The sequence below is a fragment of the Antechinus flavipes genome, chromosome 2 (assembly GCF_016432865.1).
Source record: "Antechinus flavipes isolate AdamAnt ecotype Samford, QLD, Australia chromosome 2, AdamAnt_v2, whole genome shotgun sequence".
Taxonomy (NCBI): Eukaryota; Metazoa; Chordata; class Mammalia; order Dasyuromorphia; family Dasyuridae; genus Antechinus; species Antechinus flavipes.
In genome coordinates, this window is record NC_067399.1 from 581,833,872 (window position 1) to 581,857,713 (window position 23,842).

Sequence of the window (23,842 nt, forward strand, 5' to 3'; positions counted from 1 at the left end):
AAGCTTCATTTCGTACAAGTAGAACCTGCCCAGCCCAATTAATGTCCAGCTGATCAACAAATGCCCAATGCCAGAGAAGACACAGTAACCCTTTATCATCCTCTTCAAAGAGGGACAGAAAAATAAATCTTCAAACCTCTTGGGAGTGGGAAGCTGGGTTGAGAGCAGGGAACCAGAAGGAGAAAAGGATTCCTTTTCTAGAAGGTTGAACCCATCTGTAAACATTCATCAGTGACCTTCCCCATTCTGACCTCCCCCCCCCCCACTACACACACACAGAAAAGGGAACAGAAGCTTTGGGGCTAGTTGAAGAGAGGAAAAGGAGAGCAGGAGAGGAAAGGAGAGCAGGAGAGAAAAGGAGAGCAGGAGAGAAAAGGAGAGCAGGAGAGAAAAGGAGAGCAGGAAAGAAAAGGGCTGGGTTTAGGTTTGGGGTTTTCTGCTGGATAGTTCTTCCTGAGCACGCCGAGGGGCTGGGCTGGCACACGGGAGGTGACCCCTGGATTTTATAAATTGGGTTTTATCCTCTGGCAAACAGGTGAGAAACCTCAAGAAAAACGTACTCCAGATGTTTGGGAGTGCAAGTCATTCTTCGTGACCCCAGGTGATCTGGAAAGAGTCTCCAGAGTACATGCAACAGGCAAAAGAAGGAGAAGGAAAAGACAAACAGAAGAGGGGTCCCATTGCTTACCTGATTTCCTCTTGGAACTTCCATAGTCCCTGAAAAAGAAGCAACAGCAGATAGACATGGTTAGCTTCAGTCTGTTCTTCCCAGCCTGGGAGAGGAGCCCCAGGCTCCCACCCAGAGGCCCCAGTCTCTCCCCCTGGCTGCTGCCTGCAAGCAGAGGGACTGAGGAATCCCCTGCGCAAGAGCTGGCCAGCTCTGCTCCGGCTCCGGCTCAGCTCTGCGAGCAGCTGGTGCTGCAGTCAGACTGGCAAAGCCATGTGATCCCCAAGGCAGGGAGAGCCTTCCGCAGAGCTGCGGTGCAGGCACGCAGAGCTCTGGGCTCCTCCCGGGGCTTCCCCCTCATGCCCAGCCTCCCTCCCTCCGCCATCCTTCCCCCTTCATCACCTTGGACGGTCACAGTTAACCCCTGGGGAGCCCGGCCACCGGAGCCAAAGCAAGTGAATTCCCCCTTCCCTGACTGCAGAGATTGAGCGCACAGGCAAAGGAGGAGGCTGTGACCAGCCATGTCCCCTCACCCCTTATTTATGCTCTTCCCAGCCCGAGATGACCCTCAAAGCCCATCTCTGTCTGCCCACATCTTAACCACCTCTCAAAGCCCAGCTCAAATGGCACCTTTCCAAGAAGTCTTTTCTGCGCTCTGGGGCCAGAAATAATGTTCCTTTAATTGATTTTTATGGCACTTAAATTCTTATGTATCTATATTATAATTTATACTATACTTACCTGTGTGGCCCTATCATGACAACTAGACTGTAAACTATTTGAGGGCAAGGGCCCCAAAGTTTTAGAATCTTCCTCAATACCTAGCACGTGCAAGTGAAATAAAACCTAAATATTTGTTGAATAAATTAGTGAATCTATGAACAATCACACGTAAGCTCCTTTAGAGAGGATAGAGACTTTTTCCTTTGTCTTTGTATCTCCAGCACCTAGCCTAGCACCAAGTTAAGAACTTTAAGACTTTAACTCTCCCCACTGGGGCCATCATCCACAAGGCCACCCCATTGTCAGACCTCTATTCAATAATCTCTAGTGGTTTCTTATTGCCTTTATGGTAAAATATGAACTATTCTGTCTTTTAAAGCTTTTCACAATCTCAATATACATTAGCTTCCCCTCCCCACCTCTGTCCTGTCCCACATCCCCATCCTTTGCTCTATAATCTAAAGGTTATAAAGCTGTAAGTACCTTCTCTCTGGTACTCACACAGGACATCCTATTTTGTCTCTGCACTCTCATACTTCCTATCACCCTATGCATGGAATCCCTCCTCTGCTTTATAAAATCCCGCTCTTCCTTAAGATACAGCTCAATCATCACCTTCTATAATAGTGTTTCTTAACTAAGGGGTCCATGATGGAGTCAGGGGGGTCTGTGAACTTAGATGAGGAAAAATTTACATCATTATTATTTTCATTAACCTCAAGTTTCCTTTTGTAATCCTACATATTTTACTTTGTCCATTTAAAAAATATTATTCTAAGAAAGAGACCCCTGACTTTACCAGACAGCCAAAAGGGTCCATGACCTTTAAAAAGGTTAAATAAAACATAATCTACAGGAAACCTTTTCTCATCCCCACATCTGCTAGTCCCCCCACCCCCTCCAACTAACTACCTTTTATTTATTTATATTTATTCTTTGTTATTGTTGTTGTTGTTGAGTTGTTTTAGTCTGCTTCTCCATGACCCCAATTTTAGGGGTTTTCTTGGTAAAAATACTAGAATGGTTTGTCATTTCTTTCAATTTTTCTCTCTCTCTCATTCTTTCACTCTGTATGTGTGTGTATCTCACTATCTAAGTTATCTATCTGCTCTAAGGAGCAGAATATTAGCTCTTTCAGAGGAGGGATTATTTCATTTTTTATACTTGTACTGCTAGAGCCAATCAGAGTGCCTAGTGCATAACAGGCACTTAATCAAAACTTTCTGAATGATTGGTGTTTCCCTTTTCTTCTGGTTTGCAGAAATATCTTCAACTGACTATAAATGTTTAATTCCCAGAATTTTAAATACTACCATTTAAAGGAGAGTCCTGTAAGCTATTTATGCCAACCTGCTAACCTGTGAAAGAATCTCTTCTAGACAGATCATGCTTCATAGGAAGCCCAGTTACCCCTGCTTTTATACTGCTAATGATGAGGAGCTCATTCTCCCCCAAGGCAGCCCATTCTGGTTTTAGATCTAAGTTTCTGCTCAATTTTATTAAATGGCTCTTGAGCCTAAGAAGAACAGGGTTGGTTCTCCTTAACTTAACACTGTGGACCAAGAAGAAAAAAGTACTGAGAAAAAACCCCAAACTCCTGAGTTCCAGGCCAATAATCTCTATTATCTTGAAACTACTCATTTAGGAGAAAGAAAAGATGGCATGTGACTCTGCTCTATCCATCTAGGAAAGGAAGTCCTTCAGACATCCCCCTGAACTTCTAGAAACCATCTCCTTAGGACTCTGCCACTATCACTGGTGATTGGTCCCTCGGTGCTGGATGGAAGAGTAGTTCTTGAAGTGAGATGGACTGGGCAAGCCTCTAATTTCCAAACATTTTCTCACCCTCATCAGCTATAGTGTCTAAAATCCTATATCAAAGACATGTTACTTCACTACAAGCTTTGTAGTGACCATGAATTCTATTTAAAAAAGAAATACTTTTAGAAAGTATTTCATAGTACCTTATACTAAGATATTTACACTTTAGCATAAATTAGTTTCTCAGATGATTTCCTGTATTAACTTACCTAGCATTTTTTTTTGCATGTAATTTTTTTTATTATAACTTTTTATTGACAGAACCTATGTCTGGGTAATTTTTTACAACAGTATCCCTTGCACTCACTTCTGTTCTAACTTTTCCCTTCCCTCTCTCCACCCCCTCCCCCAGATGGCAAGCAGTCTTATACATGTTAAATATGTTATAGTATATCCTAGATACAATATATGTGTGCAGAACCAAACAGTTCTCTTATTGCACAGGAAGAATTGGATTCAGAAGGTATAAATAACCCAGGAAGAAAAACAAACATGCAAGCAGTTTATATTCATTTCCCAGTGCTCTTTCGTTGGATGTAGCTGCTTCTGTCCATCATTGATCAATTGAAACTGAGTTAGATCTTCTCTTTGTCAAAGAAATCCACTTCCATCAGAATACATCCTCACAAGGTATTGTTGTTGAAGTGTATAATGATCTTCTGATCCTGCTCATTTCACTCAGCATCAGTTCATGTAAGTCTTGCCAGTCCTCTCTGTATTCATCCTGCTGGTCATTCCTTACAGAACAATAATATTCCATAACGTTCATATACCACAACTTACTCAACCATTCTCCAATTAATGGGCATCCACTCATTTTCCAGTTTCTGGCCACTACAAAAAGGGCTTCCACTAACATTTTGTTTGCCTAGCATTTTGATAGTGCTTTTACATTCTTATTTGTAAAGGATCTTATTTGATCCTTACAACAACCTTACGATGTGGACTGGACATACATTTTTATTTTCATTCTTTAAATGAGGAAACTGAAGAGTAGAGAGACTATGATAATTGCGTAACAATGCATGGCTAGTAAGCTAGGACTTAGAACTGGATCTTCTAAACCTTATTTGTTTGGATAAACCATTGCTACTCCTGAAAAATGAACCTGAAAAAAGAGGGAGAAATTGCTATAACAGGGGAAGCATATACAGTAAGGTGGGGAGGAGAAATGTCCTAATTCTGACAATCTGGCCAAGAAGATGTTTTATCATCACAAATACCAGCGGGTGCAGGAAGAGAGTGCTCAAGCCTATTCATTGATCGCCTGGGTAACGCTACACTGCCCTCCCATTCTCCTAATTCTGGTGCACACTCCCATGGAAGCACTGAAGAACAAGTCTAGGGGTGCCTACTGTCCTCTTGTACTTAGGGAGTTGGTATCAAGTCCAGGTAGGAGGGTTACTTATGTGGCTTGCCCTTTAGGTTGAAATTGGTGGAGCAGGGACTAAACCTAAGTTTTATTGACTATAAATCTATGGTCAGTTCTATGTAGGTGATCATATAAACATATGATAAAGTTGAGAGTCATCGTGGTATAGTAAAAAGAGAATAGAAATACAATCAGTAAAGACCTAGATTAAAAATTCTCCTCTTATTCCTACTAGCTGGGTGACCATGGAGAAATCATAACCTCTAAGTCTCAGGTTCCTCATCGGTAAACTAGGGATAATAACAGAAGTCCACTTAACTCATAGAGTTGTAAGGGCCAAATGAAATGATAAATGCAAGGTATTTATGTATTCTATAAATTTTTAAAACAAAATTGTATGAAAATTTTGAAAACCTATTGATGTCTTTCATTTTTCTATCATCCCCATTTCCTTCTTTATCCCTTTTCTCATCTGTTTTTGAAAAATAGTAAATTATAAGAGCTTCAGGGTAGTGGCAACAGGGTGTTGCCGGGGCTGGTGTTGGCCAGTTGACAAATAGGTGGACTTAATCAGGGGAAGCTTCCTGGACGAGATGATGACTTGAGATTAAGTAGCGGCTAATGGTGGGCAATTTGGAACTCTTCCCATGGTAGCTGGCCTTCAGCCCAGGGCAGTGCTGATGCCCCTAATAGGAAACCTCGGGGGCTTCCGGTTGGGCACCTTTTAGCAAACTTATTTTATATTTTTAGACACTTGAACATGCTCAAAAATAGCATAGGTATCCTATCCAATGGCTAGGGCTCGCTGAGCTGAAAAACACCAAATCTCAGCAGAAGAATGCACGCCCCAGCCAACTTCCTCCTCCCCCTCATCCACACCCAGCTCCCATTGACAATCGTGTAATACTCAACCAGGGAGGGGCCCAGAGTTAGTGGGACCGTTTCCCTGGCTCTGGGTCCACTGCAATTCAAAAAATCTTAATGACTCCCCTCCCCACTCAATCTTACCCACCCACGCGCTCTCCAAGGCTTGGCCCAAAGTCAGGCTTGATAGAGCCCCCAACATGTGCATGGCACAGTCTCTAGCCTGCTTCCTACTCGCTGCTGAATCCCATTCTCTCCAGTGCCAGGGACCCTGCAAGCAGAGGAGGCTATCCTTGGGACCACCAGGTCCGCTGGGAGGTGGCTGGTGGGTACCGTGTGCACCTCCCATGGCTGATGGCCAGGGATGGCTCCTTCAGAGGGCAAGCTAAGGTTAACTGGCACATTCCTGGACTGGCAGGAAGGGAGGCAACGTTTCTTCTCCCTCCTGTTCGTTCCCTCTAGTCTGACTGCAGGAAGGTAACCCTCTGTAGCCTGGCTCCCCACTGTTCTCACTCAGTCTTCCTCAGCATGCACTGCAAGTAAGCACCCACTAATTGCCTCCAAGATCAGCAGATATTAGTTCTGGCAGCTGAGAGAGACCATAAAGATCATTTAGTTCAGAGATTCTTAACCTTTTTTGGTATCATAGAACCCTTCTGGAAGTTGGTTATAGATTATGATTATGAATGAACTCAGAATCATTTTGTATAAAATACATATGATTATAAAGAAACCAATTATATTTAGAACAATTATCAAATTTTTAAAACACTCACTGTAGCTTTATTTAGAGGCAACAATATCCATCAAAATGGATATTATGCTGAACTTTAATTCAGGAAGACCCGAGTTCAAATCTAGTCTCTGACACTAGCTGTGTGGCTCTGGACAACTCATTTACCTGTTTGCCATAGTTTCCTTATCTCTAAAATGAAGATAATAGTCCACATCTTCCAGGGTTATTGTGAGGATAAAATGAGCTAACATTTATAAAGCATTATGCAAACCTTAAAGTTCTATATAAATGCTTACTATCATTACTATTATATGAAAACAAATTCACAGACTTCAAGTTAAAAACATTTGATCTAGATCAATCCCAGCACTTCATACACTGAGTTAATTGAGATTAAAAGAAGGAAAGTCAACCCCTCCTTCCTTTCCCCAAAGTCCAAGTCACTTCACTTCAGTTCTTACCTATAACTCAGCACTTGAGGGAGACGCTTTACCCATCTATCCCTTTCTATCTTTTGCCTGAGGCTAAAGATTCTAAGAGACAGAACAAACAAGACTTGCAATTCAATTTATATTTATTTAGTGCCTTCCTATGCCCCAATCCACTAGGACACAGAGACAAAAATGAAACTGTTCCTACACACAAGAAGCTTCTATTCTTTGTGGGGAAGCAATAAGTACAAAAATGAATACAAATATAAACTATAAAGTAAGGATAAAGTAATGGGGCCAGAGAGAAGAAAGAATCCATTGGAAAAATTAGGAAAGACCTCTTGTGTGAAATGAGCCCAGGTTACAAGAGATGGACATAAGGAGGGGCGTTCCAGACACGTACCACAGACAGGGAAAGGCATGTCATCTATGATATGGAGATGTATCTTAGAGACATAGATTGGATCCATGTCATAAATGGATTTAAATGCCACATAGAGAAGTTGGGAGGAAGGCAGAGCTACTGCAGCTCCTTGAGAAGGGGAGCAATGTGGACATCCTGATGTTTTAAAATAGCAGTTTTGCAGCTCTGTGAAGGAGAGAGTAGCAAGGAAAGGGGGGATACAGGGAGATTAAATAGGAAACTATTGCAATAATCCAGATGCTGAAGGTCTGAATTAGGATGATTGGGGTATGAGTAGAGAAAAGGAATCTGATGTGCGGAATATTTTAAAGGTAAAATCAACAAAACTTGGCAAGTATTTGGATAGAGATGAGCGAAGGGTTTAGGTCGAGGAAGGGCACAAACCAGGGTGACAAGAACTTCAACCAGAAGAGCAGCCTAAGCAAATGGAATTCTTGATACCCAGCTTCCCACAACTAGACTCTGGGTTAAGAGGTCAAAGACACAGTTTCTACCATTTTTTAGCTGGGTGAACTTGGTGAGAGCTGGACAAAAAAATCTTCATTTATGGATGGGTAAACTGACATCTAGGGAGGTGATATAATTTAGTTAGGTTCACACAGTGAATAAGTGACAGAACCACACAGCAAATCCATTCCCACTTCTCTTATTAAATCTGTTAATAGTACTATAATAATGATAATATATAGATCTTATAAAACAGTTATTTAAATATCATGCCATAGTTAAATGTTAATTATACAATTTAAATGCCAATTAAATTATTAAATATTAAAATAACAACCCTAGAAAGTAAGTACTATTATTATTGCCATTTTAGAGTTAAGTAACCTGTTCAGCATCACCCAGATAGGTAAGTGGATTTGAATCCAGGTCTTCCTGATTTGCTAAGAGGCTGCCTAACTTTTTTGGGGGGAATGTTTTGAGTGGGTAGGATTTGGAGTAGTGTAAGGGATTAGCCTTTGATCTTGGAGATTTCATGGCTATATAATAACTGATATAACCTGAGATCTTTTGATACCAGTAGGTAGCAATCACGTAGAATCAAAGCAGAAAACGTAAAATTTTGACTGGAGAAAGCTTGCCTACCCACCCACCAGGCTGTCCCTTCTTTTGGTGTCTATTCCCAAATCTAGGAGCTGAGTCCAAGAGAAACAGGGAAGGAGGATGAATAATAACATGCTCATCAGGTTTGATGGTCTGCCCAGGCCAGCTTCAGTCTAAGCAGTCACTCTAGGTCCCCATTCTTATTCTGATGAGTGTTTGGGGAGAGTGGGGGTGGTCTGATTTCTGAATCACTTCCTACTGCCTACTTAAGTGAACTGGCAGATGCAGAGACACAGGCTGCCAGCTCCAGCATGCCCTTGTCCTTGCTGTCTGCTGGCTGACATTGGGTAACTCTGGACTGAGCACATAATGATGGATGCTCAGAGCCACAGTGACAAAGGCTGAGCCCTGGAACCAGGAGTCTCGCTTGCTGGGCTATCTTGGGCAATCGCTCAACTGCTCTGAGGCCCTTGATGGAGGAAGGCATTGCTCCTTCCCTGACTCTTGCTGGAACAAGAGATAAAGGAGATGAGAACCGGGGTTCCAGGGGTGGTAACCTGGCCCGTGGTGGAATGGAATGTGTAACAATAGCTGTAATGAGCTCAACTTCTGGCACCAACCAATCAATAAGCATTAAGTGATCAAGGACCACCTGTCAGACCCTCAGCTTAGTGCTGCTATGTAAATCATAGTCCCTGCTCTCAAAGAGCTTATGGTCTAGTTGGGAAGACAAGACTGAGTCATTCAAAAAAAAATAATAATACAAGCCTATATAAATAGAAATGCCAAAGAATGATGCAAACAGTAATGGATACTTTGGGAATTTGAAAAAAGGGAGGGAGATGGATTAGATCACTGTTAAAAATTCCTTCTACTTTAAAATCAATAATCCTTGTGAGTCTAAGTTGGCTAGACTGAATAATTGAATTTTGGAGGATTTTGAATGCTAGGCTAATTGTTGGAGACTAGATGAATTAGGATAGATTTGAGGGTGACAGAGTGATTAAGGAAGCTTTTGCAGGGTCCAATCAGAAATTAGTGAGAATCCAAATTAGAGTCCCTAAAATCATTTTTATCAAATTTTAGGAAAGTTGGGGTTTTCTTCTTCCATTTTTACTCTCCCACAAAGATGACATGCTAGTCATGTAACCCCATTACACACAATCATCTCAGGAGCAAGATGAGCTCAGCACATCCCTCACCCTCCCCTCCAAACAAGACAAATGCCTTTTGCCTTCTTTCCCCTGTGTTTCTATTCATCTCCTGATCTAAATTGTTGTATTGTGGGTCCTTGCCAGGAACATGAATCTGTCCTTTCTCCATGAGGACCATGTTTTCCAGGGCCCTGAGAAAGGCTCCCATTGTGAGCCTGTGGAGAAGGCTGTGGAGGCCAGAATTCCTTGCCCCAGGCAGAATGAAATTACATTCCTTGGGAGGGAAGTTCGCAGATTTGGCTCCAGGCCCAGGAGGGTCTCAGGCACCCAAACTGTCCATGATATTGCAAGTCCCTAGGCTGGTCCCACAATGCCCAAAGCACTTCCTTTGGTTCAATTTCTGTTATATCCTTTATAAGATTAAAAAAAGAGGGGCAGTGACTTATCTTGGATCACACAGCTAAGTAACGGGTTCTGGCTCCTAACTCAGGGCTTTTTACATACCTACTGTTTCGGTGGTAAGTATCAAAGGAGAACCGATAAATGCTCACAGTCCATTGGGACAGAAAAAAGTCCTACAAGTAAAGGCATCCTATGGAAGGGCACAAATTCTTAAGTGCTCTAGGTTTACAGAGGATATACCTCTGTAACCTTGACCACTTGGAAAAACTTGGAGAGGATGCGCCTTGAACTAGGATTAAAAGAGGTGAGGAACATTACAGGAGAAGGGAACCAAGATTTAGGGGCAACAGCACACTTGTGCTGGAACTTGTCTGTGCAGGAGAGCAGGAAGAGATGTGGAAGGAATCAGATTCTACAAGTGTCAAGCCGTATACACTCAGTTTAAGGGAATCTCTAGGAAGGATGGAGAGCAACTCAGAACCCAATTCCTGTGCTTGGAGAAAACCAGCAGGGCATTTGTAATAAGACATTCTTTCCCCTCTTCTTTGTTTCTCCCCTTGGAAAGTGCTGAATAAACACCATGACTAAGAATCACGTTTCCATCTGGTTCTATTTTTCCTTCTCTGTGCCATCAGAATGGAGGTCGGTATGCATTAGAGTTAGTTATCTACCTAGGAGTCTTGCCCACCCATTCTGAGGACTCCCAATGGGTCTCACAACTCTAGGGCCATACTAGGGACTGAGGTTTTCTCTCATCCCAGGATCCACTGCTACACACACACACACACACACACACACAAAATAAGGGAGGGGGTGGTTCTCTGGCTGTGGATCCCCTCCTAGGGCTGAGAAGCTTGAGCCCCTTCTTTCCCTTACAATCGGGTCAGGAGTTCACAAGTGGCTGAGAGTTCTCTGTTGGAGGGTGTTCACACAAAGTTCCTCTACTTCTCCGGCCAAACCAATCTCTTCCCATGGAGCTGTTCCAAGAGAGCCCAGCCAAGAATGGTGTTCCTGACCCGGCCTCCAAGGGGAAGGCCACACCTCCACCCTACCTTCCTGGAGGGAGAGAGACCACCCAGCTTCTCCCAAGCACCTATCCCACCAGCAGAACAAACTGGGAGTGGGGCGAGAAAAGGAGGAAGCAATAGCAATTCACCATGTGAGGTTCACCGTGAGGTTGAGAGGCTGCCTTCCAATTTCCCAGGTTCCAGGAAAGAAAATCCACTTCCAAACTTCCACTCACAATGTCCCCCTCCCCCCACCCCAGTCTTGAAATTTCCTTCCTCCACCTCTCTGACCCATCCAAATCCTACTCATCATTTTGTTTTTCTTTCTTTTTATTTGGAGGGTGAGTAGAAGGGGAGTCACTAAAGGAGGGAGAGAGAGAGAGGGAGGGAGAGAGGGAAGCATTTTTAAAGAATGCACAGAGTAAGACCAGAAAGACGAGCAGAAGAGTCTTGAAAATTACATGCTAAATATATTCTATTTTTTTAAAGGGAAAGCAAGTGGTACATGATAGTTTTATAGTTTCACGTACAATCCTCTTTCCCTAGTCTATTAGAATAATGGTGATGTTATAGTTAACTTGCACCTACTATGTACAGACACTTTGCCTAAATGATTCATAAATATTCATCTGATTTAATGCTTACACTAAGGTAGAGGGGTTATTATTATCTCAATTTTGCAGTTGAGAAAACTGACTTGCTCAGGGTCACATAGCTAGTAAGTATATGAGTTTGGATTTGAACTCAGGTCTTCCTGACTCTAGTCCTAGTGCTTTATAAATAGTACTACTGAGCTGTTAATAAACTATGTATATGAAAATGATTATTATCTTCCTTTTTTTTGTTAAGATCAGAATAAAAAATAAAATTCAAATCTTACCCTTTAAGATCCAGTTCATATCCTGCCTCCCTTAGGCAGCATTCACAATCTGTTCTAGCCAAAAGAGCCTTCTATCTCCAGAACCCAAGGTCTGAACTCTACTTCTAAGTATTTTGATCTAGGATTACTCACATTTTATTGCTTTCCATGTATCAGTTGTGCCTTTTCAAACAAGACTGTGAACTCCTTAAGAGTAGGCTATAGGACTATAAGCAGTCATCTCCCTTTTTGGGGTATCAGATTCCTCCTCTATAAAATGTATGACATTGTGATAAATGTCTCATTTCTAAAATATATAGAGCTGATTCAATTTATAAGAATACAAGCCATTCCCCAATTGATAAATGGTCAAAGAATATGAATAGACAATTTTCTGAAATTAAAGCCTTTTCTAGTCATAGGAAAAAAAGCTCTAAATCATTATAGATTAGAGAAATGAAAATTAAGACAACTCTGAGGTACCACTTCATATCTTTCAGATTGACTAAGATGACCAGAAAAGATAACAATAAATGTTGGAGAGCACGTGAGAAAACTGGGACACTAATGCATAGTAGGCAGAGTTGTGATCTAACCTGGAAAATAATTTGGAATTATATCTAAGGACTATCAAACTGTTCATATACTTTGACCCAGCAGTGTCTCTATTGTATTATCTGTATCTCGGAGAATCTGTATCACAAAGAGAACATAACAGAGAGAAAGGGATCATCATGTGTGCAAAAATGTTTGTGGCAGGCCTTTTTGTAGTGGCAAGGAACTGGAAATGGAGTGGATGTCCATCAGTTGGGGAATGGCTGAATAAGTTACAGTATATGAATGTATTGGACTATTACTGTTCTATAAGAAATGATCCTGGGGAAAAAAATCCTGGAACAACTTATATGATCTGATCTGATGCTGACTGAAACAAGCAGAATGGGAACATTGTACACAGTAACAAGATTATGTGATGATCAACTGTGATCAACTTTTCAACCATGAGGTGATTCAAATTAATTCTAATAAGAGATGGAATGGAAAATGCCATCCACAACCAGAGAGAACTATGGAGACTGCATGTGAATCAAAGCATAGTATTTTCACCTTTCTTGTTGTTATTGTTGTTTGTTTGCTAGGATTTCTCGTGGTTTTTCTCTTTTGATCTGATTTTTCTTGCCACAGCATGATGATTATGGAAATATGTTTAGAAAAATTACACATGGTTAACTTATCATGGATTGCTTGATGTCTTGAAGAGGGGAGGAAGAAAGGGAGAAAATTTTGAAATACTAAGTTTCACAAAGGTAAATGTTGAAAACATATTTGGAAAAATAAAATACTATTAAATAGTTCAAACAAAAAAAGAAATGTACTAGATTTATTGCTGATCCTTTTGAGAATGGATATTTTAATTCCGATTCTGGAACTCTTTGGGAGAACTAGGAAAAAATCTGTCAAGCTCCTCATATATTGAATGAGTGGCCAGATACCTCTTGAAATAACACAGTCTAACATCTTAGCCCCAGGTGCAACTAAGACTCATTAACACCCATAAAAACATAAGTACATTTTCTGTTAGGAGCAAAGAACTGAAAAAAAAAAAGATATCCATTGCCAAAGGAGTTACCAAATTTGCGGTACATGAATGCAAAGCAATATTGTTGTTCCAAAAGTAAACAATGAATATGAAAAATGAGAAATATAGGAAAACATATAAACTGATACAAAGTGAAGTAGATCAAACCAGGAAAACAATATATGCAATAACAAGAACATAAATAGAAACAACAAAATAACTGAAATTGAATGCTACAAAATTATGACAAAGACTGAGCCCAAAGAAAAGATTTAAGAAGACAATCCCCCCCTCCTGCATAACTCTTCCTTCTGACTTTTCCAAAGAGAGACTATGGTTGTAAACAAAGCATAAAATGTATATAAGCATATATAAGATTTTTTTTCCCCAATATGTTGATTTGTTTTGCTCCTTTTCCCTTACTTTTTCAGTCTTTGATATAAGGGCTTGCTAGAGGTAGGGAGAAGGAGATACAAAAAAGAAGGATATGTAGTTAAATGTAGGTAACATTGACATGAAAAAGATAGATTAAAATGTATTTTTTTTTAAATACAAGAACTTGCTCAATATCATCTTCTCCTTCACAACAAAGCCATACCAATATTCTAGATGGGGCTGGGGGATGGGATTAGTAACTTTATTGATGGGATCCATAAATGTTGTAGCAAGGAGATGAGCTATACATCATATATCAAAGGGTGTATGAGTATGAGCAAACTTCCTTTGAGCAGCAACTTGGTTCATCCATCCAGTATGTATGCATTGTACCCTTCTCAATGCCCAACTCTATGCCAGTCAAGACAGGGAAGACTATCTAATAAACAAGATAAATCTTGTACATATGGTAAAATGAGAGAATAACAAAGGTATAAATAAAGTAAATTATGGGTTGTACATTAATGCTATAAGAATTTGGAAAAGAGAGGGAATAGTTTGATCTGAGAGCAGCAAATAAGACTTCCTAGAAAACATGAGATATGAAGGCACCTTGAAGAAGGGGTGGATAAAAGAAAAAGAAGAATGTCAGAAATAAAAATATTTAGGATTGAGAGGCTGCTCTGAGAACACACTTATGTAAGAGTAGAGAAAAGGCTAGATTTAGAATCAAGTATGGATTTGAACCCACCCCTACTACTACTTATGTGCTCTTAGGCCAGTCACTATTTCTCTGAGTCTCATTCTTCATTTATAAAATGAAAGGGCATAGGGTGTGACTGGATTACGGGATCTTTAAGTTCTCTTTTAGCTGTAAATCTATAATACTTTATTGAATCAGTATCTGGAACAATGGTGAAGTCACATATGCCATGGAAGTTTGGCTCTTTGCATTGAGTCAGTCCACCAGGGTTTATCTCTCACAGGGACATATCTGAAGTAAGAATTATTATAATCCTATTACAAGCTGTTTTGCTGTTCTGTGAATATTGGGTACAAACAGTGGCTTTCTCAGATATTCCTCATTACATACAAATGAAGAAATTCGATGGCCTCGTGCAGATTCCTTAAATATTGCTTCTCTGAGCGAGTATATCATCCGAACCATCAGAGAAGTCATGGAGGAAAAGGGGCTGGAAGCCCTGAAAGTTGGACAAGCTGGGCCAGTGAAGAGGAATAATGGGAGGAAAAGTCAGGTGGAAGAAATGAGTTGGTTGTGGGAGAGATCAGCCCTGGCTAAAAGGGGTTCGAGGCAAGGCTGGAGAAGTAGGAAGGAATGAGGAGGCAGAGGCAGGAGGAAGATGCCAGTAAGGAGCCAGGCTGGACTAAGAGTAGGGTCTTTGGTGGGAAAGGGGCGAGGAGGAGGCTGGGTGACAGTCGCTGCTGTTTCATGTTACACTTCAGTCATCAATGAAGCCTCTTGGGAATGGGGATCTAGTTCAATTCCAACTAACAAGAAGGGCCAAACACGACCTTCCCCCTCAGCAGCCCACACAAAGCAGGACCACTGAATGGGGCCCTGCCACAAAAGAGCAGCTTGCTGACACGCTCCGAACTGATGGGGCTTCAAGAGCTAGGACAAAGAAGCCAGTTGGCTCAGAGCATGGCTGAGTGCCTGCCGGCCCTAGGGAGCTGGCATGTGCTGCTTGTGGCAGCCTGTCCTAGGAGCTGGCATGTCCTGCCTTGTGGCAGCAGCTAAGGTCCTTAGCTTCAGTCTCAGGGGGGTTCCAAAGCAACTATCGATCCTTCTTTTCAAGAGTCTAATATAAATGGGGAGAGAGACCTATTGGAAGTAAGGAAGGGGGAAAGGAGGAATCTAACCCGCTCACCTGCATTGAAAATCCCTTTAGTACCTCAGCCAAAAAAGATTGCAAGATATAAGATCACTAGTAGCACAGTATGAGATAGAAGAGATACAATAATTGTAGAGATATGTATAGAAGAACTGCACATGTTTAACTTATATTGGATTACTGGCCATCTAGGGAAGGGAGTGAGGGGAAGGGGGTAAAATTTGGAATACAAGATTTGCAAGGATCAATGTTCAAAAATTATCCATGCATGTTTTTTTTAAATAAACAACTAATTAATAAAAATAAAACACACACACATACATATACAAAAAGATATAAGAGTGATAGACTGGAATCAAGTCCTTCACTTTGTAATGAAAACTATATGATGTCTGAAGTCCTCTCCAATTATGATTTTGTGATTAATTATCTATCCCCACCTGAAGTTTTGTAAAGTGCCCTGCTTCACAAGTAAAACAAACAAGAAAGTATGTGTTTATTTTCATTTAAGACATTCTAGTCATTGTAAATACAAAGCCAATCTCTCCTTTCTGCTCACAACCTTCCTTGACCTAAAGTGAGAGCTTAGAAAGTATTTGTGTGTCAGTGGAGACAGATATACAATCAGAGAATGAATAGGTTTGCCAGAGGAACAGTTAACAGTTCTGATTCAATATCATTGTCTTCTTCAAAGAGGCAACAACTTCTAGCCCTAGTAGGAATTCTCTCTATTACAACCTCCCAAAGAGCGGATTCGAGTTTCATGGTGGGGAAGGGGAACCACACCTTCCTTATCTCCCTGTATAAAATCAGAGACTCTGGAAAGATGCATCATACCCAGCACTGTTCTCTTATCCAGTGACAGTTTCCAAGTAAGAGCTTATCACTTGGCAGTCCTATGTTCCTTCATACCTTAACCCAATCCCTTTCTCCCTTCTCTCTGAATGTGGTTACTAGATGATCAGAGCAAGGCAGACATTTATTAAAAGCATCATGGCTTGGAAAATTTCTCCCCTTCACGCCAACTATCCAAGGCCTAAATGGCCTGGGGGGTGGGATGGAAATGGGAGATAAGACAGGAGGAGGGAGGGGGACCATTTTCTCAGGATGAAGTGATGTCACTCCAAACTGCACAATTGCACTATTGATTCCCTAAATAGCTAATAGCAGAAATGATTTAAGTTAAACTTTGGAATGGCTTCTTTCCTCTTATATGCCCATCAATGAAGTTTCCTCTGATAATTCTCAAATAGCTTTTATGGCATGTCATAATCAAAGAATAGAATGTTGTACAGGCCCAGATGTATACTCTAAATGTTGGAAAAATATTTTGAAATGGCAGTTTTAATCCTGTGATCAAAATTGCAAAAAGAATGAGAGGTCCTCTAAAAAGAAATTTGACAATATATTTATCTTCACAAGATACAGAATCTTAATGATCTTAACAAGAGACATGAGAGAGACAGAGAAAGAGAAAGAGACAGAGAGAGGAGAAAGGGAAGGAGACAGAGGAGAAAAGTAGTCAACTAAAAAAACTGATGTGGCTACATAGGGAGCTCTCCACCAAACTCCGGTTTTAAAAGTTTGTATGCAAAATGAAAATAAGGGTACAGAACCAAGAACATATAAAGTATATAATCTTGTAACAGTTGTGTCAGAAGCACTAAAGTCTAGAATAAACTAAGGCTGGGAAGTCTGACAAAACTGTTAAAGACACATAATGTGTCATTAGGGTTACACAGATGGAATGAAGAAAAAGGAAAGAAAAAATGAAACAGAGAGAAGGTACACCTATTAAATGAACACAATTTTCACACTGAAAAAGACAGGAAAAATAGAGTTAAGAGGAAAGTATAACCCAAGTAGGGGAAAAATGAATGAGGAAACCCAACTGCTTTAAATGAATTAAAATTTCCTAACCCATAAAATTGCATTCTAGGATATTGACAGAACTTGCACATGTTATCACCAAAAAGCTATCAATGATATGGAGAATCATAGAGAAATCTGTCACAGGACTAAAGGGCAAATGTCCTAAATTTCAAGAGGAGAAAAGCCCTTAGCCAGCAGGAATCATCCAAGAGACAGGATTTGTGAAACCTACTCCTAAGCCCCTTCTCTCCCTGACATTCCTCCCCCACTCTCTGTCCATCAGTTCTTCCCTGCTGTCAATCAATCCAATAGAAACCTCATGTAATACAGGATGGAAAAAGGCCCATCACCTCAACATTCTAATTAGAACTTTGAGACTAAAGTATTCTAAAAACTGTTCTCTGAATCATTTGAGAGAATCAAACACACCTAAATTTATTATGTGCCCTTTCTGCCCATATTATGTTCAATAAAGAAGCGTTAAATCGAATTAGATCTAGTTTAATCTATGTTTTGTCTTCTTAGAAACCTTTTAATTGCTAAGAATAAATAGAAAAATAATGCACTCTTTTAATGGAAAAAGAATTAGGTCAGAATCAGAAGCACTGAATTTGAATCCTCCATCTCTGCTTGTAAGACTGAAGGAAGAATTTCCACCTCTCTGTACCTCAGTTCCCATTTCCAAACTGGAATAGGAAAAAACAAAACACCCAAAACCCTGCTCCATCCCTCCATAATAATTTAAGACAGAAGTCTTGAATTTGAATTCCAATTCAGGAATTTACCAGCCTTGTGACCTTGGACAAGTAATTTAACCTTGCAGGTGCTTTGGTTTCCTCATCCATATGAGCTAGAGCTACTCTTCCCCAGCAGCCTCCACTGCTATTACATTCAAAGTGATAAAATGTAACATTTATACTTTCTATCTCACAGGGTTTAGAGAAAAGCTCTTTGCAAATGTTGAAATTCTATAAAATGTGTCATTATAATTAAGATGTTTCATCTTAATGACAAGACAGCAAAAAGTACTTTCTGCTTACCCTCCTGTATTCTCAGCTTCTTTTTTCAGATGTTTGCTTCCCAATATCATTCCTGTCTTTTCACAGTACCATGGCCTTCTTCCCTCTCCCCTTCCCCCAATATTTCTGTTTTTCCATTTTTCCCCCCATGTTGTGCCTGGTAAATACACAATTCTAACTTCCTGAATCCCTTAAGATTCAGGATCACCTGCTTGGGTAAGGATACATTTCTCCTGCTACTCTTCTCCATATCCCCACCCCTATGCTCCCCAGCAGTGCCTCTCCTCCATCTGTTTTTCTCAGGATATCCCTCTAGCGTCTATCTTTCCCATCCTGAATGCTGCTGGAGGAAGTCCCAGAAACAGGCCGACTAGTTCTACTACAAATGTAGGATACTCTTGTGGAACTTGGAAATCAGAGAGTTTGTATTCAAATCTCACTCCTGGAACTCCTTAAGGGTCTCAGTATTTTTACCTGTAAAATCAATCTATTATGTGCCAGTTACCATGATATGCAAAATTGTGTGTGTGTGTGTGTGTGTGTGTGTGTGTGTGTGTGTGTGTATCCCACTACTGGGTATAAAAGAGAGGCAAAAGCTGGTCCCTGCCTTCAAGGAACTAAATTCAATGTATAGCACTATGACCTCCAAAGTCTCTCCCAATTCCAGATCTTAATAACCTTCAATTTTATTTCAACTAGATCCTCATCACTATACAAAAATCCTTTTATCTAATTAAGACTAATACCTTATCATACTACTCAAACACCCAACATTATTGCTATGTAGCTTGCCCTCTTGTACTGAGAAGACTGAAACAATCCATTATAAATTCCCTCATCTCTTCTTCTCTAAAAGCAGCTGATGAATAGAGTGCTGGGCATGGAGTCAAGAAGACCTGAGTTCAGATGCTGCTTCAGACATATAACAAGTCAATAATAATAGCACTCATCTCCCAGGATTGATATGAGGATCAATAATTGTAAAGTGCTTAACACACAGTAAATCAAATATAAATTGTTGTGTTTATTTCCTTTCCAATACCTCAAAATTTCTTAATGTTTTAATCTATCTTCTCCTGATTTTCATGACTTCTTTATCTCCTTCACTGGTTCATCTTTCTCTTTGTATCCCCTGAGCCTGGCTGTCCCACAAAGTGCTTTCTTGTACTCTTTTCTTTCTCTATACCTCACTCTTTGTGATTTGACACCCCCCCCCCCCCATGGATTTAATGATCACCTCAGTGCAAATGACAAATGTAAATAGCCAGTCCCAGATTTGTTCTCCTGGTACAGGAAGAGTAAAGAATATAAATTTTTCAGGACAGAGCATTTTTCATTTTTCTCTCTAGTCACCCTAGTACTTAACCATACCTTGTACCTTCTTCAAGAGGCCTTCTCAAAACTCTTACTCCTAATCCCTTCCCTCTGAGATTGCCATCCATTTATATTGTATATTTATTGGATAAACATTTTTTTTTGCTAGTAAGAACATGAGGTCATGGAGATCTATGACTAGTCATTTGCCTCTTTTTTGAATCCTCAGTGATTAGCCTGTCACATAGTAGGCATTTAATAAATGCTTGTTGACTGATGTAATAGGTCCTTTGGAGGAATCCCAAGCCAATATCCATCCTCCCTAAGTTCCTGTTGCTGACTCTTCTCTAATTCAGGAAGGGGTTGAATAGTTCACAGAATCATAGATTCAGCAGGAAATGCCCATGCTTTTTAAAAACATACTTCCCTTTTTCATTGGAGTAACTTTGGAAGACCTAAGGTTCTACCCCTGAAGCCAGGTCCTCTTTCCTAACAACCCTGCTCCTTCTTGAGCAGTAGAATACAAATGCGATGTTTCATTCAGACCAGGTACTTCTCTGTTATTCAGCATACCAAGCTCACTCCACTCATCCTCAACTTTATTTCTATGACAATTCTCTCCCACCCCCACCTACCTTTCAATGACTACCTCCTTCCATCCCCAAACTCAGCCCCTACCACTTGAATCTTATCCATCCATCAAGGCTTAGCTTAAGACCTCATTCCTCCAAGAAGCCTTCCTGGACCACTACTTAACCTCTCCTGATCTATCTTTCTGAGTTCTTATGAGTCACTAGAGACTGAGTCACACAATTTAATGTAGTCAACTATTTGTTGTCTTGCATCATTTGCTAATTTATATTGTCTAATTGCCTTGCTAATTGTCTTATCTCCCCAAAGAGCTCAATAGTAGCATGGGGCATGGATTTATCTCCTGAAGGACAGAGCCAGGCCTGGCTTCTGCTTTTTATGATTACCTATAGTTAATGTCTCTAACAGACATAATGGTCTTTATTATATTCTCATCATATAAAGCCTGGTATTCTGTTATCTTACTTATTACTCACTTTATTATTATCTCACTTAATTTGTGTATAAAAAGCAAATATGAGTGTAAAACCAATATTGCTTATAGAAGGGAGAGTACCATCTTCTCCCCCATCCTCCAGCAGGATCAACCAGATTAATATCTCTGTTGTTGATACTGTCCAATCATTTCAATCATGTCTGACTCCTCATGACCCCACTTGGGATCTTCTTGACAAAGATACTTGAATGATTTGCCATTTCCTTTTCTGGGTCATTTTACAGATGAGGAAATTGAGGCAAATAGGATTAAGTGTCTTGCACAAGATCACACAGCTAGTTAAGTGTCTGAGGCTGCATTCGAACTCAGCTTTCCCTGACTGCAAGCCTGGATGCTGTATCCCCTGCACCACCTAGCAGTCTTAATATTCGTATTACATTCCAAAATCACACTAAGGAAGGGGAAAATATGCATTAAAAGAGCCTGGATGTCTTTTGCCATGCTATAATATACTATAATCATGTTATATGCTATAATATATCCTACTCCTTCACAAAGTGGATATTGGGCTCAAAGGTACCTCTGATGTCAAAGACCTTCAAGGGCTCCTTGCTTCGACTGGATAAAATTTAACACTTCTCAGCTTAATCCATAAGCAGTTTCTAACTTCTACATTTTTTTTCTTTCATTAGGCTACAACACTTACCACTTATGTTATTATCTAGATCATCTGGATTCCTACCTTTCCCAAAATAGATCCTTTTCACCTCTCTTTCTTTACCTGAGGGTCCTCCCAAAACTTAAAAATGGTCTTTCCCCTTCTTCACTCAGGAAAATCTTCTTCAGTTTAGTTGGCTCTATAAAGCCTACTGTGATTTGCCCAAGTCAGAAGCCCAAGAAGAATTTTTTTTTAGTTCTTTTATAAACTTAAAACACTCTTGGACTATACTAAAAATACTACATTCAGACTATACTATGCACAAGCCCTGTCCTATAGTTATTTTTAGCAGTTCCTTATCATCCCTTCTAGTCTATAAGCTACTTAATAAATTAGCAATAAATAATGGCAAAAAACAAAATAAATAAATAAATTTAACAATAAATTAAGGGAGAGGTTGAAAATCTAACAATAACCAAAACCCAAATGTATATATATTCTCTTAGAGGGAACATATATTACTCATTTAGTTCAATATCTGTTTGTCCCTAGTTTGTGCACAAAACTGTTTTAGTAATAATAATAGCTAACATTTAAATAATTATTTATTTTATCTTACTTATTACTCACTTTATTATTATCTCACTTAAGCCTGATAACATTACTGTGAAATGGTTACTAGAGGTTTTTACCACTTCACATTCTGTAAAAAATGAGATTCAAAGAGAGCTAATAATTTGCTCAGGGTCATATAGCTAGTCACTAAAGATAGTAAGTATCAGAAGTGAGATTTGAATCAAACTCTAAATTTGTTATGTTTTTCCTCATACCACAATCACTACATTAGGAGTTTGATGGTAAGAGATGACAGGTAAACTCTATGAAGAAGGAATGGTGGGTAGTATATCACATAATACAAGCTTATCTCTGTCTTCCTCTTAATGCGTGGCACAAGACCTTGGACACAGAATCAGATTTAGAGGGGAAAGAGACTTTAGAGGCTACATTTTCCAATCTTCTTCTCTTACAGATGAGTAAATACTTTAATACACTGTCTACTCCAATATATAGCCTTCCCCTTGATAAACACTCTTATTCAAATATAAATATATATAATTCTCTATTAGTGCACATATTCCCCTAAAATGGTCATATGGGACTCTAATGAACACAATTCAAAGTTATAACTGTGTAAAATATAGTAACTGGTTTCTTTCCAATGAAAATATGTTATATGAATCTGAATAATATGACTACTTTGGGAAGGACTCATTATTTGCACTAATGAGACTGAGCTATATAGTTGTACCCAAAATAGTCTGGTTTTTGCATTAAGATCTGTTCAAGGTTAAAATCCATGTATCCTAGCTCCCAAGAAAGGACGTGTTCTTTTTAGCTATTCTATTTTGTGACAAAATCATGGCGGAACAAAGCTCAGTTCTGCTCTCTGCTGGTTGTCTAATGCCTTGCAATGCTTCAAATTGCATTTATCTCCTCGCTTTTCAAACCTCTTCCCCTAGTTTTGCTGCTGCTATAGAAATAAAGCTTGCTTTTGCCAGATTAAATCAGCCAGAGGCTGCACCCTAGCTCTCACTTCCTTTCAGCCATTTTGAGGACCCTCAGAAAAAGAGCTCATCCCTACCAATAAAGTGACTTCTTGAATTCCCTCCGGAGCGCCTTGGGCTTCTCAATGAATCTCTTCACACAAACATGTTCTAGTCTCCTCTCACATACAGACTTCATGAAGGAACAACACAGGATATCTGGACTCTACTCCTAATTCATTTTGAGCAAATCATTTAATTTCTGGGGGCCTGAATTTTCTCATATGAATAAAAGGATTGGTCTATGTGACCAATATTTTTATCCAGTCATGCTAGGGCATAATATTTTACCTTTCTAGTCTAGTTTCTCTGCTTTATAAATGGAGAAATTCAGCTTCCAGAGGATGGGAGAGAATTGTTTCCAAGTATTATGGAGCAAGGAAGTTCCTGGTCTGGTGCTTTTCATATGGCATCATAGTTCGACAAAACCCCCTTCTTTCTTCAAGTCCTCATTAGCAACTTTCTCCCATCATGGTTCCCCAGAGCAAATAAAAAATAGACAATTGCTAAAACAGGCAATTTCCTATTGAAAGATTTGGCTGAGAAGGTTTGAAACCAAGAGACTGAAGGGACATAGGGGCTATCACACTAAGACAGAAGAGAGAGAGAGACAGACAGACAGACAGAGAGACAAAGAGAGAGAGAGAGTGAGTGTGAGTGAGTGTGTGTGTGTGTGTGTGTGTGTGTGTGTGAGAGAGAGAGACTGTAATTGGTAACACCGAGAAAATCTCTAGAGAGAGGAGAGGTGGGATTTGTGGTGACCGTAGTGACCCCTCACATTTCTGGAGAGATTATATGTCAGCAGCAGGCTCTCCTGAAAGTGTGGGTAACTCTATACTTCCCAAGGTCAGAAGACCAGGGACGACCTGGCCAGGAAATGTCAACAAATCCCCAAATCATACGAGAGGAGCTAGAAAAGCAAGGATGCTTTGTGCCACTTTGGAGAGATGCTACACTAAGATGCAGAGCAAGGCAATAGATCTGGCTGATCCAATCCAAACCAATTAATTTAGTGGAGCAGAAATAGTACTGGT

The 23,842-nt window shown here is 40.1% G+C and overlaps 1 protein-coding gene across 1 annotated transcript in view; it reads right to left on the minus strand.

Moving 5' to 3' along the window:
- Window positions 1–359: 359 nt before the first annotated feature.
- The window catches only part of LOC127546919 (SH3 and PX domain-containing protein 2A-like), a 137,878-nt gene continuing 114,395 nt past the window's right edge, over window positions 360–23,842 (minus strand). Inside the window, exon 6 of the mRNA XM_051973812.1 lies at window positions 360–717. Within this exon, the coding sequence (XP_051829772.1) occupies window positions 546–717 (172 nt within the window). The 3' untranslated portion in view covers window positions 360–545. The remainder of the gene's footprint in view (window positions 718–23,842) is intronic.